The sequence below is a fragment of the Tauraco erythrolophus genome, chromosome W, assembly GCF_009769465.1.
Source record: "Tauraco erythrolophus isolate bTauEry1 chromosome W, bTauEry1.pri, whole genome shotgun sequence".
Classification (NCBI taxonomy): Eukaryota; Metazoa; Chordata; class Aves; order Musophagiformes; family Musophagidae; genus Tauraco; species Tauraco erythrolophus.
Window position 1 is genome coordinate 15,666,736 of NC_141497.1, and position 16,416 is coordinate 15,683,151.

General features: G+C 37.7%; 1 protein-coding gene across 3 annotated transcripts; it reads left to right on the plus strand.

The window, feature by feature from the left end:
• Positions 1-1,369: 1,369 nt before the first annotated feature.
• Positions 1,370-14,747, plus strand: LOC147526235 (activated RNA polymerase II transcriptional coactivator p15-like). Of its 3 annotated transcripts, XR_015222953.1 has the most exons (6): positions 1,370-1,503; positions 3,390-3,462; positions 5,794-5,913; positions 11,421-11,529; positions 13,126-13,240; positions 14,425-14,462. XR_015222953.1 is itself a non-coding variant. In XM_086630203.1 (5 exons), exons 2-5 carry the CDS (start codon positions 3,391-3,393, stop codon positions 14,502-14,504), a joined length of 381 nt encoding a protein of 126 aa, XP_086486329.1. In that variant the 5' UTR covers positions 1,370-1,503; position 3,390; the 3' UTR covers positions 14,505-14,747. The 3 variants fall into 3 exon arrangements, 2 of the variants coding, with proteins under 2 accessions (XP_086486329.1, XP_086486330.1); XM_086630203.1 differs by lacking the exon at positions 13,126-13,240 and having other exon boundaries at positions 14,425-14,747; XM_086630204.1 differs by lacking the exons at positions 1,370-1,503; positions 13,126-13,240 and adding an exon at positions 1,510-1,855 and having other exon boundaries at positions 14,425-14,747.
• The last annotated feature ends 1,669 nt before the right edge of the window (positions 14,748-16,416 follow it).

Here is a 16,416-nt window from a genome sequence, read left to right on the forward strand (position 1 = left end):
TGGTGCAGCAATAAGCAAACAATGACAGGCTGCATTAGTTTTGTGTGAAGTTGTATTGAATACAATAATATTTTAATGTTAATAAATTTCATCATAAACTGAAAGAAAGAACAGGCTCAAATATGTAACACAGGAAGACAGAACATGGAACCACTCATGCTCCAACAGCATGCTTGGCCTAATGCAGTTTGTAAAGGCTGCTTTAAAGGTCTTTCACAAAGATGGGGGCAGGGGACCCTTTCCCTATCGCCCCTCCAAAGAGGTGTGTGGGAGACGAAATTCCTGTGAGAACGTGGGACACAAAAAGTCTCCCATGAGACCATGGGACACAAAAATAGAAGCATGTGAGAACTGCAAACAACAGGCAACAAGAACAGATGTGCAGGACACGGGACTGAGAACAGTGACCTTGGAAAGAAGAACAGAAAAATATTCTTACAGTAAACAAGGACTGGGACCAAATGCGGGAGAGGGGCTTGTCGCATGTATATAAGATTGCCAGCTTGGCTCAATAAATGATTTCGCCTGTGCTTTCACCTGAAGCACTCAGCAGGGTCCGTGCCTTACTCCTCCACAGAGGTGTCATTTTGTTTTCCTCAGAAGCTGTTACATACTTGTTTAGATGAACTAAAACTGCCCTTCTTCAAATTCTGACACAGGAAACAGCATTGGCAGGGCACTTATGATGCAGTGTTCTGGTGTAAACATGCTACAGAAATAGGAAAGACTGTCAGAATATATTTTCAAGTGTTTTTTGCTTGGAGAGCTTTTAAAAAGTGTTTAGAACAGAAGCTGAGGGCTTTGGGTGGGTTTTTTTAGCCTTCTGTCCCCAGCGCTTCAGACCTGCACTTGACCCAAGGTGACTGCCAAGATAGAAGCCATAAGGCTCACCTGCCCCCCAACTGCAAAGCTTGTCAGGAAGAAAATAAAATGCAAATCAACCAGTGAAAGAAAGGGGAACTGGCACTTTCCTGAACAGCGCCTCAGGTGCTGTGGTTTCAGTACACAAAGTCAATGCAGTTACACCAGTGTTTCCTCTCCTTCCCTTGGCCATGGCTGCTGGCAGGGCGACTCTAAACGAGATCACAGCATGTGAAAGAAAACAACATATTTATTTTTAAGGGTTCCTTAAAGGTATTAAGGGCCCTCCTGCCCGACCCCTTCTCACAGCCCCTCAGCGAAAGGCAGGCAGCTGATGAAGGCCCGGCCTCGGCAGCACCTGCCTTCAGGCTGGGCTACGAGGGGGAGCAAGGCCCTGCGGTCAGCCTCGCAGGCCTCCCTCGGTTGGTATGAAGCAGCGGATGCGGAGACTAGCCTCATGGGAGACTTTTTTTTTTTTTTTTTTTTTCTCCGGTGCTCCAGCTGGGATGGGAGAGATGGGAACGAGTAACAAAGGGACACGTCTCCTTTAAGCACCTCCCCTTTGCAGGGGAGGGTGGGGATTTTGTGATGCGTCACTTCTGTTTCTCTCGTGGTGTAGAGGAGCTGCGTGTGGAGTAGGACGTGAGTGTTGGGATTTCTCCTCGTATCCAGTTGGGGCCGCCGCCATTTTCTCCGTCCGCCACTCCCGGCTCTTGGGGACTCAGTATATATCCCTGGCTGGCGCAGGAGAGGCTTCCTCTTTTCTTCGGGTGTTTGCTGTGCCCTGTGAGAGGAATGCCTTGTCGTGGAGCGGACCTGGGGCAGGAGGAGGAACCGCTGCCATGTTGGGGAGGCGAAGAGGGTTTGAGTGAGGGAGAAAATGGCGGTGGGGAATCGCTCAGCCCGGCTCCATTCTCCCCCCACGCTGGGATCTGATCCTGCCCGCTGACTACCCCGACCTTTTTTTCGTGTTGCTTTTTCTCCTTCGTCGCCGGTAACCTGCGTCCCTCTTGCTGCTGCCCTGCCCCGGGAGGGCCTGGGCGTCCTTGCCCGCACCCCCCTATCGGGCCTTGGTTCCTTTCCCCTGGGGGGAAACGTGAGCCGTAGAAAAGAGGAAGAGGGGAGGAAAATGGTGGCTGGGATCTGCCTACCTGGTGTTTCTAGCTCATGCTTGCTCGTCTTTCTCATCTTCCTTTCTGTCATCTTTGTTTGGCCTGTCTTGTTCTACTCTCGCTCTCCCCGATGCTTCGGTGTCTCCTCACGCTCTGCCTGCCAGTTTCTTTTGAGGGGCACCCACCACCCCCCGTTTATTTTTCATCCAGTTTCTGCCTCCGCCTTCCTCCCTATTGTTACTTCCTCATCCTGATGTGGTCTCTGGGGTTATCCTCTGCCAGTGCTCCCGCCCCCTGTGTATCAGACTTTTTCTTGTTCGGCTTCTTGATCTCATGTCATTGCTGTGCTTATTTTTGCATTGTCCCATTCCAGGTCTCCTCTGTCTCCATCCCGCAGCGTGGCTTATGTGTGCTTCCCATATCCTGTTTCATTTTCAGTGCTACAACTTCCATCGTTATGCTCCAAACTATTACAACAGAATTTTCCCTACTTTAGAACCACGTAGATCCATTAACGTTATTCAGACTCTGTTTTTTCCTTTGCACGTGATTTATTTCATTGTCAGTTTAAAATCACTGCTATTCCTTCTTTCCTGGTATATGCTTCTTTAATCTTTTATTAGCCTTTCCTAGCTGTAATTTATTTTATACAGTTTCTCCCAGTGATGCTTATTTTTTTATTCTGAAAGAACAAATGAGCTATTTGTTACAAAGAGTTTCTAGTAGCAGGCAAGATGTTCAACTGCTATATCTAACCACATGTTTGCATATTAGAGAGATGTAGAAGCATACCTGGAAGCATGCATTCAAGGAAAGTTGAATGTCTGCTTGTCTGGCAAATGAATAGACTCCAGTGACTGATGTGGTAAAACTGCAGTGGAAATATGAATTGCAATACTGTAGTTCACTGTAACTAAGATATTTTTTCAGACTTTTGTATTATTGATGGGAACTTTATTTTTGTGTATGATATTATGCAGCTGTTGCTTGCAAATTCAACTAGGTGAAATGCCTATGTAAGAATATAGATAATGCTAGGGCCTTAATCGTTTATATTTATGAATGTAATATTGAGAATTCAACTGGAGGATGGTATTGTATTGTATTTTTTACATTATGGTTTCTACCATATCTGGGGATATATGAAACTAGTGGAAAATTGTCCCTTTGTAAGCAGTTCAGAATCTAAAACACTGCATTTAAGGCAGTTGCAGCAAAAAGGAGAAGAGATATGAGAGGGAAGGGTGTTTGAGATCACATCTACAACGTATGCTAAAGCTTATATGAAAAGGCAGGAAAGTCTTCAGGAGGGTTTTGAATAAGATGAGCCTTTACAAACGGGTTTGAAGATGGCTTTCTAGCCATAATGGGACGTATTCATTGTATAGAGTTCTCATGTTATCTTTCTCTTCCTAGAATGCCTAAGTCAAAGGAACTTGTGTCTTCAAGCTCATCTGCCAGTGATTCAGATAGTGAAGTTGACAAAAAGGTGAACATTATATGCAGTTTATAACTACTGTATTAACTCTTATATTTCAGGCTGGAGTTAAGGAATTAAGTGAGCATTATGTCAAAAAATGCATGTCATTCTGTATGACTTATCATGCAATGGTTAGGGTTGGAAGGGACTTCAAAGATCATCTAGTTCCAACATCCCTGCCATGGGCAGGGAAACCCTCCACTACACCAGGTTGCCCAAAGCCTCATCCAACCTGGCCTTGAACAATTCCAGGGATGGGGCATCTACAACTTCTCTGGGCAGCCTGTTCCAGTACCTCACCACCCTCTGAGTGAAAAATTTCTTCTTTATATCTAATCTAAATTTGCCCTCTTTCAATTTAAAGCCATTTCCCCTTGTCTTATCACTACATGCCCTTGTAAAAAGTCCCTCTCCAGCTTTCCTGTAGGCCCCCTTCTTTAAGTACTGGAAAGCTGCAATAAGATCACCCCAGAGCCTTCTCTTCTCCAGGCTGAACAGCCCCAACTCTCTCAGCCTGTCTTCATAGCAGAGGTGTTCCAGCCCTCGGATCATCTTCATGACCCTCCTCTGGACCCGCTCCAGCAGCTCCATGTCCTTCTTGTGTTGGGGACTCCAGAGCTGAATGCAGTATTCCAGGTGGGGTCTCATGAGAGAAGAGCAGAGGGGCAGAATCACCTCCCTCGACCTGCTGGCCATGCTTCTTTGGATGCAGCCCAGGATACGGTTGGTTTTCTGGGCTGCCAGCGCAGATTGCCGGCTCATGTTGAGCTTCTCATCCACCAGCACTCCCAAGTCCTTTTCCTCCGTGCTGCTCTCAATCCATTCTCTGCCCAGCCTGTACTTGTGCTTGGGATTGCCCTGACCCAGGTGCAGGGCCTTGCACTTGGCCTTGTTGAACTTCATGAAGTTCTCATCAGACGCTTAAACCCCAAAACAAAACTTACCCCTCAAAATTAGAGTCTGGGCGGATGCTTTTTACTTTGCAGTAATCTTTTTTTCTTAAGTTGCATTTTGCTTTCTTCAGGTTTTTCTGTGTGGTATATCTAGGCACAAGCTTCCTGGAATTCTTTGCTGCTTTGTGGCAAGAAGGCTTCTGTATAAGATGCCCCTGGTGGCAAGAATTTAGACTGATTTTGAGACACCCCTCCCCCCTTCATTTTGGTATCTGGATTGCTTGCAAGTCTAAACCAAAAACCTCCACTTGCCCTGTCATCCATGTACCACTTTCTTATCTTGTTTGCATGTTCTTTTTCTCTGTTTGATTCTTACATTTACTGTAATACCATCTGCTAGTTTTTCACTTAAAAGCTGAGCTGACCTGAATGTCTTGATTGAATGAGTTGATAATTTTCATGTTAACTGTTTTAAACGTATAAATTTAGTGTTCTCATTTATTTTTAATAGTTATTTAATTTATAAGTTTATATAGATGTACCAGTCATTATGAACAAAAACTGAATACAACAGTGAATTAAAAGAGAAAATGGTCAGGTGATCTTTTTTTGTTGTTGTTGTTGTCAGGGTAATGTATTCCTGAAAAGACATAGTCTAACAGTCTGCTTCAGTGGGCAGTAAGATGTGGTTGTTTTTTTTTCCTGTGACAACATCCCATATTTGTTGGAACTGTTTGTCTTTAAAAGAGGTTATCTACAATGTGATTCTAGCAGGTGAGACTAATTTTTGGTATCTTTTATATTACTCTTTCCTTTGGGCAGGCATGATTACTATATAACCATTAGTAGAAATAGTAACTTTGTAGCATCTGCTAGCAAATTACTCTGATTTACAGGTGATATCATCTGGATGTTTTAAAAAACATATTTAATTTATCATGCTATGGATGGAGATTGGATTCTGATTTAAAAAAAACAACTCCTCTGTTGGATTTGATTTCCAGATCCTTTCTTCACTATTTCATCTATTATTTTTTCTTTTTTAGAAGAGTTGTTAGCCGTCCTGCGTTTTTCATTGCACTCAAAGGAAGGTGAATCTTCCATCAGACTTTAAAATTTTATTAAAACTACTGAACCAACAATATTACTGTGCAAAAAGAGTAAGCTTTTTGAAATGTATTTAGATCTAATTCAGTTCTCTTTAAAGACAAAGTATTATGGTAAACTTCACTGGGAACAGAATTAGGCTTATTTGAAGATATATTTTTATTATTATTATTATTTTTAAATTCCAGTCTAAATGTACAGTATTGGATTCCTGCCTTCACAGAAGGAAGGTGATAATGTGTATTGCATAGTAGTAGTTTGTGACCTTTAATGTAAACTTTTTTGTAACTTATAAAATGAGTTGTGGTTCATGCATTTCTTTTTTTATTCTTGCTCCAAGGCAAAGCGGAAAAAGCAAGCAGCTCCAGAAAAGCCTGTAAAGAAACAAAAGACTGGTGAAAGTTCAAAAGGTGCAGTTTCTTCTAAGCAAAGCAGTAACAGAGATGAGAATATGTTTCAGGTAAAATTGGTAACTTTCTTAGAGCCTAGTTAAGGTAACCATTTACATCATGTTCAGTATAAATTTTGAGGCAATTTGAGTATCTTGATAGTATAGTGCTTGGTCTCCTGAAGCCTTGGCCAAAGGGGATTATGATGCTAGCATGCAGATGAGATGCTCAGAAAAAGTGTGGTCGGGTTTCAGCAGAGTAAAAGAATCTGAGTTGTGGCAATTTATTCTAACCCTCATGTCTTTGCCCATGGTAACTCTCTGGGTAGTAATTTTCTCTGTAAATACAACACTTATCATGAGTATACTGTAAATATTAGATCAGGACAGTCTCTACATGGAAATTTTTTTTAATCAGGGCTCTTGAAAGAAAGGTTCTTGGAAACCAAAGTATGGACTCTTCATTGATATTTAACTAGGTCAAGGGCAACTTGGCTTCTATCTTATAAGACAGTGTCTTGGAATAAGTTTTGCTTGTTCCTTTATGATGCAAATTTTTCTCTCTGAACATCTAAAAAGATTTTAATTTTTGACATTGTCCTTATTTTTAAGATGGGATGAATGTATATTTTTCAGTAGCAAGAAGCATTTGTGAATTCAGGGTATTGCAGTTCCTGGGGTTAGCCGAGGCAGTAGCAATGTGTGCTGAAACTGTGCAAGAATATATGTAGCTCAGAATTGCCCGTTTTAGGGGTGTGAATCAAGACTTATTAAACGTCTGTGACTAGCTGGCTTGAAAGGGGCAGGGGATAGGAAAGGAACTTAAATTCTTAGAGACTTTGATTCTTAAGTTTGTGAAAGGGTATGGTAAAGGTGCCTAATAAGATGATCCCAACACTGAGTAAGGCAAAAGAAATGGTTTTGGGCTGTAGCTGTGCAAAGTAATACAGGGGAAAAAAATAAAAATCTCTTCTAGAGAGAAGACCTACTTAACTGATACTGTAATACAGGGCAATTATTTTTAATGTATCAATTCTCACTCTCCTCTCCATGTATAATTGGAGAGAGTGTTTCAATTTAAGACACTGGGCATCAATACCTGGACTTCCCCATTGAAGGAAGAATATTTTTATTTTTTTTTTTTAGTTCTGTTGAGGCATGCTTTGATCCATGTAGGAAAAATGAGATAGTATCTACTACACCTAATGAGGTGAACTGCAGTTAGAACTCAAAAAAACTACATATAGGCTTTATGCTATGTTTGTAATAGGTTCAGAAATTCCAGCCTTGGGGTAAATGGTTAAATTTTTAATGCTCTCCTGATAGAGGAAAAAAAACAAGCAAAAAAACCCAACAAACAAACAAACCCTTTGAAATAAAAGCAAAAGTATTTGTGTGATCTGATTTCTTTCAACCTTTTTGATCTAAGATAATAAAAAGTTACTAAAACAGACAATAGAGGACTAATTAGTTTGATAAGAGCAGGATTCTTCCAGTGTTGAGTAAAATATAGAAAAAAAAAAAAGTTAAAATATCACATTGACCTAAACCATCAGTGTTCTGTAGTCTGCCTGCCTTTTAGTTACTCAACAACAAAAGTTTTTTAGATTGCTTATTGTGTTATGTGAAGCATTGTGGTTTTTTTTCATTCTACGTCAGCTTATGTACATTAACTAAGATGCAACTGTTTCAGTGTAGAAATAGCACTGTAGGTCTGAAGATACTTCCCCTCTCTCCTCCCTACCCAGGAGAACATGCTAGAAGATGTAGTTGCATGTTAATTTTTAGGTATGTTTTTTTTTGTTCCAGGACTATTAGTAATACTAGAAACTCCCTTTTATGCTTCCTCATGGTAGTAAAATGATCTTTATGCAAGTGACTTTGCAGTATAACTTACAAGTGTGGCTTTAATTGATGGAAATCAGGCTGTAAAACATTCATAGGATAGTCAGAAGTTCTGTGGTGTCCATATTGTGTGCGGGAGTGGCAGCAAATGATGTGAAACTTAGTGGTTTGCTGTTCTACACCTTCAGTCTGTGTTCTTAAAGTATACAGCTTCCCTTAATATTGAGCTTGTTGTGACTGCTGTATTCAGCAGATTCAGCATTTTCATGAAGATTGGTTTTATTATTTTTGTTTGAAACAAACATTAGTGTAATGGTATTCTTGAAACTAATTAAGAATAGAATAATTGTAAGTAGAAGGGAATTAATTCAGTATAAGAGACCAAGTGTTTTTTATTTATTTGCATGTCTTTGCCTTTTTAGGTTTTTTATAGGTAACCTATTATACTTTGGAAAGAAGTATAATTAAAATTAAAGAATTAGGGTGCAGTTGGAGTGCAGAAATTTATCTTAATACTGTTTGTGATATATTACTAGAGACTCTAAGGACAAGCATGATGCATGTTAATGTGGAGGGGTTTAGTGTTGATACATTAGATTCCTGTCTGTGGCTTTGAGCCAATGTGAATTTTGCATCATGTGCTTTGGTTAGTTTGATAGATCCTGTCATCTACCTATGTCTGATTTGGATAAGATTTGTTAATGCCGTCAGGATACGATTTAATGTCTGTCCAGAGTGGAACCACACGATGTGATCAGGCATTTCACAGAAATTGTTACTTCAAAAGTAGTTTTCCTGTTATCCCTTTCCTCCCTTTTTTTTTTTTAAGTTTGGGTAGAATTTGCTTTTTGACTTCTGAGAAATAAGTTTTTCAGTTTCCCAGTGTAATGTCATTACCTATCATAGGCTCCTGAAAGCAGATAAATTTCTAAGTTTGTGATGCTCTGGAAGGTGATTTATTGTGAAACGCATCAGTGACCACCTAAGTTTCAGAATTAATGTACTAAATTGATTTGCTGTGTTGCAGAGATCTCAGCTGTTTACAGGACTCTATTCTAGGAGTTTATATTAGCTTATTGTACTGCTTCTAATGCTATACATATAGTTATCAGCTAAGAAAGAAGGATGCTTTTTTTTGCTGTTTCTACTTCTACAGCGTGTATGCAGCTTAATCAAGGCAAACTGGAAATAGGAAAAATGGTGAAGAAGGTGGCTGCTGAAACTCATACAGGAAGTCAGTTGCATAGCTTTGAAAGAAACCTAGACAAAGTTCAGTGCGTTTTATTCTAAGAAACGGAAACCTGGAAATAGTGGCTTAAATGTGATTTACTTAATTCAATAGAATAGTATATCTAAGGAGCTGTGATATTTAATAAAAAGCATATGAACTTGTCTATGAAGGTTGAACTGCAGTAACCACCCTGCTATAAATCAACACAGCCCTTGGAACACTAATGCGTTTACAGAGATATAAAGGTGTCTTAGATCAGTGAAATTATTCAGCTGCTGTGTGAACAAATAATTGTTCAGAAATGACTCAATGCCAGAATTGTGGGCAACTGAACTTCAAGAAACATCAATTGACTTAAATAAATAAATCTAGATTTTGGTTGAGGTTTTTAAACTGTACTTTAGAAGCCTATTTAAAGCTTTTAGCAGTGGCAACTTTTGCATAGGGTTCAACTGAATATTCAAAATTTAATGTGAGTATTCAGCTGAAACCTAAACAATGATGTAAAACTTAAGTTAATTTCAACATTTTTATATGAAACTGTTTACATTTAAGGTAGACTTACTGACTGAGTAAATGATGTGTACTTTGTATTATTACCTCCTGCCTTACTGAATTAAGACATGTAGTTTTATCTTTAATAGTCAAATACTAAACCCTTTTACTGTATTTGCAGCTAGAATCTGCTATATTGTATCAGGTTTTATTTTTTAGAGCAAATCTGGAATTACTTGGCAATGTACTAATATTCTTTGATAGACCTGGAAAAAAAGATGTTATGGAGTACTACTACTTGAAGCTGGCTTTAGAGGTGACCTTAAAAGTCACTGAAGTGTTATAAAGTAAAACCAAGAAACATTCATGTAGACTAGCAGTGCTGACGGACTTGGGTATGGTACCAAGTTTGGTCTGAAAGAACTCAGTTACCATGCCATCATACCTGATTTCTGAATGTTATATTTGTAGTAATGTGAAAGTATTTAGTAAATCAGTCACAAAATACTATCTTATAAGCTTCTTAATTTTAAAGGATGCTTTGAAGTAGGAAAACAACTGCGTCAGGCTTATGGTATCTAAAGATGTCCCAATTGTTTAAAAATAAATTTTGAAGTTACTTTAGCATAATCTGCACAAGAAGAAAAATTACTTTAAGCAAACATAAAAGCGTACTTGTGATATATATATATATATATATATATTTTATGAAACAACAGCTTTTATGACTTAAACATCTGTGGATGATTTTACTTGATTGGAGAGTTGTTCATGCTTTCTGGTCAGACTTAGTGCTAGTAAGATGTGTTTGTCCCACTCATTAAATTATGCCAATGTGCAAGATGCATAAATTAGGGAAGTTGAAATATTCTATTTTAAAAATTGCTTACTTTAGAATGTGTTCCTCTTTCATAAAGTGTATCCAGAAGGTGCATACAGAATACTAAGAATTTCTTACGTGAATTGTATTTGATTGTGTTTTTATTATCTAATTTCTGATTCTCAAACTCGCATTATACTTTGAATTTATGTGAATGAATAGTTTTTATCAAACTTGGAAAAATTTGATAAAGCCTAAATATGTAGTGTAATGCGTAGTTGTCAGCGTGCCTCTTGTCTCTCTTCCCGTCCTTCCTTCCTTCTCCCTTTTTTTTCCTTGTCCTTCCTTCCTTCTCCCTTTTTTTTCCTTGTCCTTCCTTCCTTCTCCCTTTTTTTTCCTTGTCCTTCCTTCCTTCTCCCTTTTTTTTTCCTTGTCCTAAGAAAAAAGAAGCCCTCATCATTCTGTTAAGCCACTGTTGTGTGAAATTATGAAATTTCAAAGTAACTTCATACTGTGCTACATGCTGGTAAACTTACAGGATTTGGATGGTTTTTGGAACATCTGGTACAATGCGATAGTCTTTTAACCACACTTCCAATTAAGTGCTCTGAGGACTTGGGAGCAGGCATGGGACAGCAGTTGGTGGCTTGCTTTCATTTCCATCTGTGTTTAAAAAAAGAAAAAGTAAAAAAAAAAAAAACAAACAAAAAAACACCACACCACAAAACCTCTAGAAATTTTGCCTGAAATTTTGCTTCTTATGTGAGTGTCTAATTTCATTTCTGTACATATGTAATGGACTAAAACTTAGATTTGGGAGTAAAGCTCCCTCTTCCCTATTTGTTTACAACTGCTACTAACCAAAAACCCAGAAAATTAGAAACAGTAAATTAGTGGATTTTGTAAGAGGTAAGCTTGTGAAGAATATAGGTATTTTTATTCTAGGAGAGCCACTTTTGCATTGAGCATTGAATACTCAACTGGTTTTAAGTCATTCATCCATTTATATTGTCATTACTTATTTGCCTACTGACTGCTCTGGATTAAGCTCTTGATCCAGTTGTTTTTCTGGTGTCTAAAATAAGCTGCAGCATGCAATGTCATGTGTCCAAGTCTGATACTGCTGGGAAAAGTGAATGCTGTAATATGTAAAATATCTAAAAGATATCCTTATGTGTGTTTTGACAGATTGGCAAAATGAGGTATGTCAGTGTTCGTGACTTCAAAGGGAAAGTCTTAATTGATATTAGAGAATATTGGATGGATCAAGAAGGCGAAATGAAGCCTGGCAGAAAAGGTATTGTTCTGCTTTATGTTATTTTGTATTAAAACATTGTCTGCAGTTTTCTGGAGAAGTTTGCTTATAGGATTTTTATACTTTGTTGCTACATGTTATTTTTTAGAGTAATGCTTTTACTTTTTTATAATTTATATTTTAACAAACAATTTGCTTTTGTTTATAATCTACAGATAAAACTAAGTGGTTTCATTGACCTGAGTCTGTTTTCCTAAATGGATCCCCCATGATTTATGGAAAACAAGACATCAAATACAAGCAAACTTGGTATGGGAGTTATATACATAGCTATACATTTTCCCATTGATTAACATAATTCCATTTCTTGCTTTTATTGCAATTGGATTTCTTATTTCAAAAGTCACTGAAAAGATTTAAGTTATTAATTTGTAATAAGATGTTAATTTCTTTAAAACAATGATGATCTTAAATTTCAATCAAATTTTAGATTATGAAATCAGTCACATTAAATATTTTAATTATTTTTTTAATATTTCAAGATTTAGGTCATGAGAAAATACCTCAAGTGTTCAAGTTTTGATACTGTGCTTCTAATCTGCAACACAGCATGAGCCATGGTACTTTTAATTGCTACTCCCATACCTACTTTTTATGGCATGCCTTCACTGAACCATTTTCAGAACTTTGCCACTTGCAAGATGAGGATGCAACGATAGTTGCAGTAGTAGTGCTTTCCTTAATGTCATGTTGCTTCTGTTATAAAAACTTACTTTTAATATTGTGCCAAGGAAAGAGGTAAGTAGGAAATGTCCTGTCCTGGAGATTGAAGGCATTTAATGTAGAATCAGCATAAGGTTTGTTACATTCTCCTAGTGTGTCCAAGAGCAAATAGATGCTTGGAAAGCTTGAGAAACGTTTTCAACAGTTCTTAAATAACCACTGAGAATAGGTTTGTATGAACAAGTGTACTAGTACTGTACAAGAAAGTTTGTTGATTTGGATGTGTTGTTGTTACTTAACAAAAAAGATTACTCCAACCTCTAAGGACTTTAAACTGCTATGTTTTGAGGTGGAAATCAAAAGTATGTGCAGTTTGAGTGGTAAGCTACAGCGAAACTTGATGGGTATGCCAAGTGACAAAAATTACATGATGTAGATGATAGAAATGTTTATCAATGTGGCAAAAGATCTGAATTTTGTTAGGATGAAATTAATAATAATCTGATCTAGTATGTGAGTCTAATGTTCCATTGATGCGTTTATGAGCCCTTTATCTAGCTATCCTACAAACAATATGAACAGTTGAAATTGTGTAATAAAATAGAAAAAAAAAAATCCACCATTTCAGAATTTTGTGTCAGAATGCTTCCAACAGCAGGTCTAAACTGCATGCGGTTTATCCGATATGTTGTTCAGGGGCATCTTGATGACTTTTGGTCCCCTAATAATGGTTAGCACACCTGGCCTGTTTTCAAAAGAAACTTGCCCTCTAAAGACTGGTGGAAAACTGCTTAGAATAGCTCCGTGCAGACTACTTGCTGTTCTGATAAGTGGTGCTTTGATAAGACAGTGATAGTAGAAGGAAAAAAGGCAATGAGCCCCAAAAATGGAATTCAAAATTTCACCTGTTTTCAGGTCCTGCTCCATCTACAGGGAGAAAGCAATGAAGGAAGACTTTATAAGCCTGATCACTGAGGGGGGAGAGTTGGGGGTAAATAGTAGAAGAGCTTTGCTGGAGAGAGTATGAGAGGTAGGCCTGTGAGTCTATACTTGCATAGAGTTGGCATAAAGATTTTCGGGGAAGAATGAGGAGACTAAAGCACAAAGGAAACGTGCCTGGACTTGAACTTGGGGAAGTACAAATTTAGAACTGAGGAGATGGGTTGTGGGGCACTGAATAATTATTGATTGAATGTCACTAGAAGCTATAGTGACCTTGAAGTGAAAAAATAACTTCCATGTTGGTTTGTGAGTGCTAGGGAGTAGAATAGAGTCTCTCCAAAAAGTTACTTATAGTATATGTTGTTCACAACGCTTTAAGAAACAGGAGGGGGGAAAAAAAAAAAGCCCAGAATTATAGTACTTCAAAAGCACATAGAAGTTTAGTCCACAGAGGTATTGCTTTTAGGAGCCAACAGGAATATGATTGATTTCCCACATTTCTTTTGTGCTGCCTTCTATCAAGGCCAGAGCTGTATTTCACTTCTTGTGTTTAGCCTAACACTTGTGAATGAATGGTTTGGGTTGGAAGGGGCCTTAAAGATCATCTAGTTCCAACCTCCCTGCCATGGGCAGGAACACCTTCCACTAGATCAGGTTGGATGAGGCTTTGAGCAACCTTGGCTTGAACACTTCCAGGGATGGGGCATCCACAACTTCTCTAGGCAACCTGTTCCAGTGCCTCACTACCCACACTGAAGAATTTCCTCCTTAGACCTAATTGAAATCTCCCCTCTTTCAGTTTAAAGCCGTTGTCCCTTGTCCTATCACTACATGCCCTTGTAAAAAATCCCTCTCCAGCTTTCCTGTAGGCCCCTTTTAAGTACTGGAAGGCTGTGATAAGGTCACCCCGGAGCCTTCTCTTCTCCAGGCTGAACAGCCCCAACTCTCTCAGCCTGTCTTCATAGGAGAGGTGCTCCAGCCCTCGGATCATCTTCATGGCCCTCCTCTGGACTCATTCCAACAGGTCCATGTCCTGTGCTTGTTTTCTTTGTAAGTTAAACTTGTCCAGAGATAGGCTAAGTTCTAAAGTTAAACTGAAGTGTTCCAAATGAGTAGTTTAACTTTGTAACTGAGATGGTTGTTACACTTGAGGTAGTTTAAGCATTAATAATCGTGAAATAGACTTTGTGTATGAAACCAACCTTGACAGTAATTATGCAAGATTGTTAACAATTTTCTTTGTCCTAAGTATTTATTTTTAATGCATTTCAGGTATTTCTTTAAATCCAGAACAGTGGAACCAGTTGAAGGAACAGATTTCTGATATCGATGATGCAGTAAGAAAACTGTAAATATAGAGCCATACAGAAAGAAACCTTGATGATTTTTTGTTTTAAGTGGTCTTTTTACATCAACTTTTGTCTTCTAAAATATTGTTTTCCAAACTATTGTATATTTGGATTGTGAAATGATTTGTAAGATGAATACTTATGTGCATTAAAAATGTATTCTGAGTGAGGCTATTTGTGTATACTTTACTAAAAAGAAACGTGTTCCTTTCATGGTATAAAATAAATCAAATAATATGTAAAGCATAGTTGTTTATGGCCTTTTGATTGAAGGGGTATGCTGATAAGGCCACCTAATAGCTTTAGTCTTTGGTTTAGTTTCAGTTTTGTTAACTGTTTATATGAATTTGTTTTCTGAAATTTCTTAAAATGTCTTAATTTAATATTTTTTTTAATTTCATACTCTTTAGTATTGCCCTGACAGCTTTCTGCTTTAAGACTTGATACAAATAGTGAATACCTGGTAAAACACATTTTTGTAGATAACTTTAAATACTGTATTTGCTAATTTACCATATTTGTTCAAATGTAAACAGTCCTGAGTATATACTTTTTTTGCATTGCTTGCATAAAGTGTTATGTTAAACAATAACACTTGAACACAAACCGCGCGCTATTTCTTCCTGTTTTTCTATAGCTTACTTAGAAAATAAAATTAGCCTTTATTTTTGGACCCTAGATTTTAGAATGTGATGCGTAAACTTTTACAGTAATAGACATATACCTCAGAGTAAGATAGTATTTAAAGCTCCAAACGTGGTTATTAGTTAGGTACCCTTTTCAAGATTTGCATTAAATTCATTCTTGAACACATACTGACTAGTTATTCTATAGAAAAGAACAGTTAACTTGTCTTTGTAGGGCTTTTGTTCATTTGAGCGTATTGTGTAAACAATGATGCTTAAACTAGGCTGTAACACAGGTTAAACAGAGTTAAAATTGCTTCATCCAAAACATGTGGCTTTCATGCTTCTGCCCTGTCTGTACTGCCTGCCCAAACTGTTTAACTTGGCTTGCCTTGTGTGGCTTAAATGTGCACAACTGTTTTATCTTTAGTACAGAAGTTATTAGTGCTTACAATGGAATGCTGGTACATAGTGGATCATGACTCTAGCAAACTTGTCTACCAGTGTACTATTCTGGTAAGAGAAGCTTCTGTCCAGTGGAAACTCTGTTAGACTAGATGCTGCCCCAGTTGAAGGGCTTCTTGGTAGGTGTCACAAACTATGGAATGAAGAAGGGAGAATATGATGTTTGAGTAGAACTTGGAGAGATAAGGGGCATGCCAGTACAGAAGTTAATGGTGAAAGATCAAAGTTAGCTGACACATAATAACTACAGTGAGGAAATGTATGCTAGTGGAATTGGAGAAGAGTTTATTTTCTGACATGCTTCATCTTCCTTCGATTAACTGAATTAACTTCATGAATATTAACATTTCAAGACTATGTAGTGAATGTACAACTTATTGATTTGACTGTAATTTTCCCATTTGATGTTAAATTTAATGTATCATTTAAGTTTTGTATACATAAATAGTAAATCCTGTTTAATTTTGGCATATCTTAATATAATTGTTTATATTGAAGACATGCATGGAAGTCTAGATGCCATACACAGACTGTTCACATGCTGCAGAGTTTATAATTCAATACAAATGGGTATTGAAGGGTGAGGAAGGATGACTTAATCAAATTAGATATATGTTATTTAATTTAAATATTATGTCAGATAGCTCCACCTGCTTTTTAACTTATCCATTGTTGACATATTTCAAACAAAGTTAAGATCTGTTTTTGTATAGCTCAGGAAATCTGAGTTTTTAAGAACTGCTTGAGGATGAATAAAAGGGTGAAGAGATGTTTTGTGGTAGCAGCTGCATTTTTGGGCGTAATATTTTTTTTTTTTGAGTGAC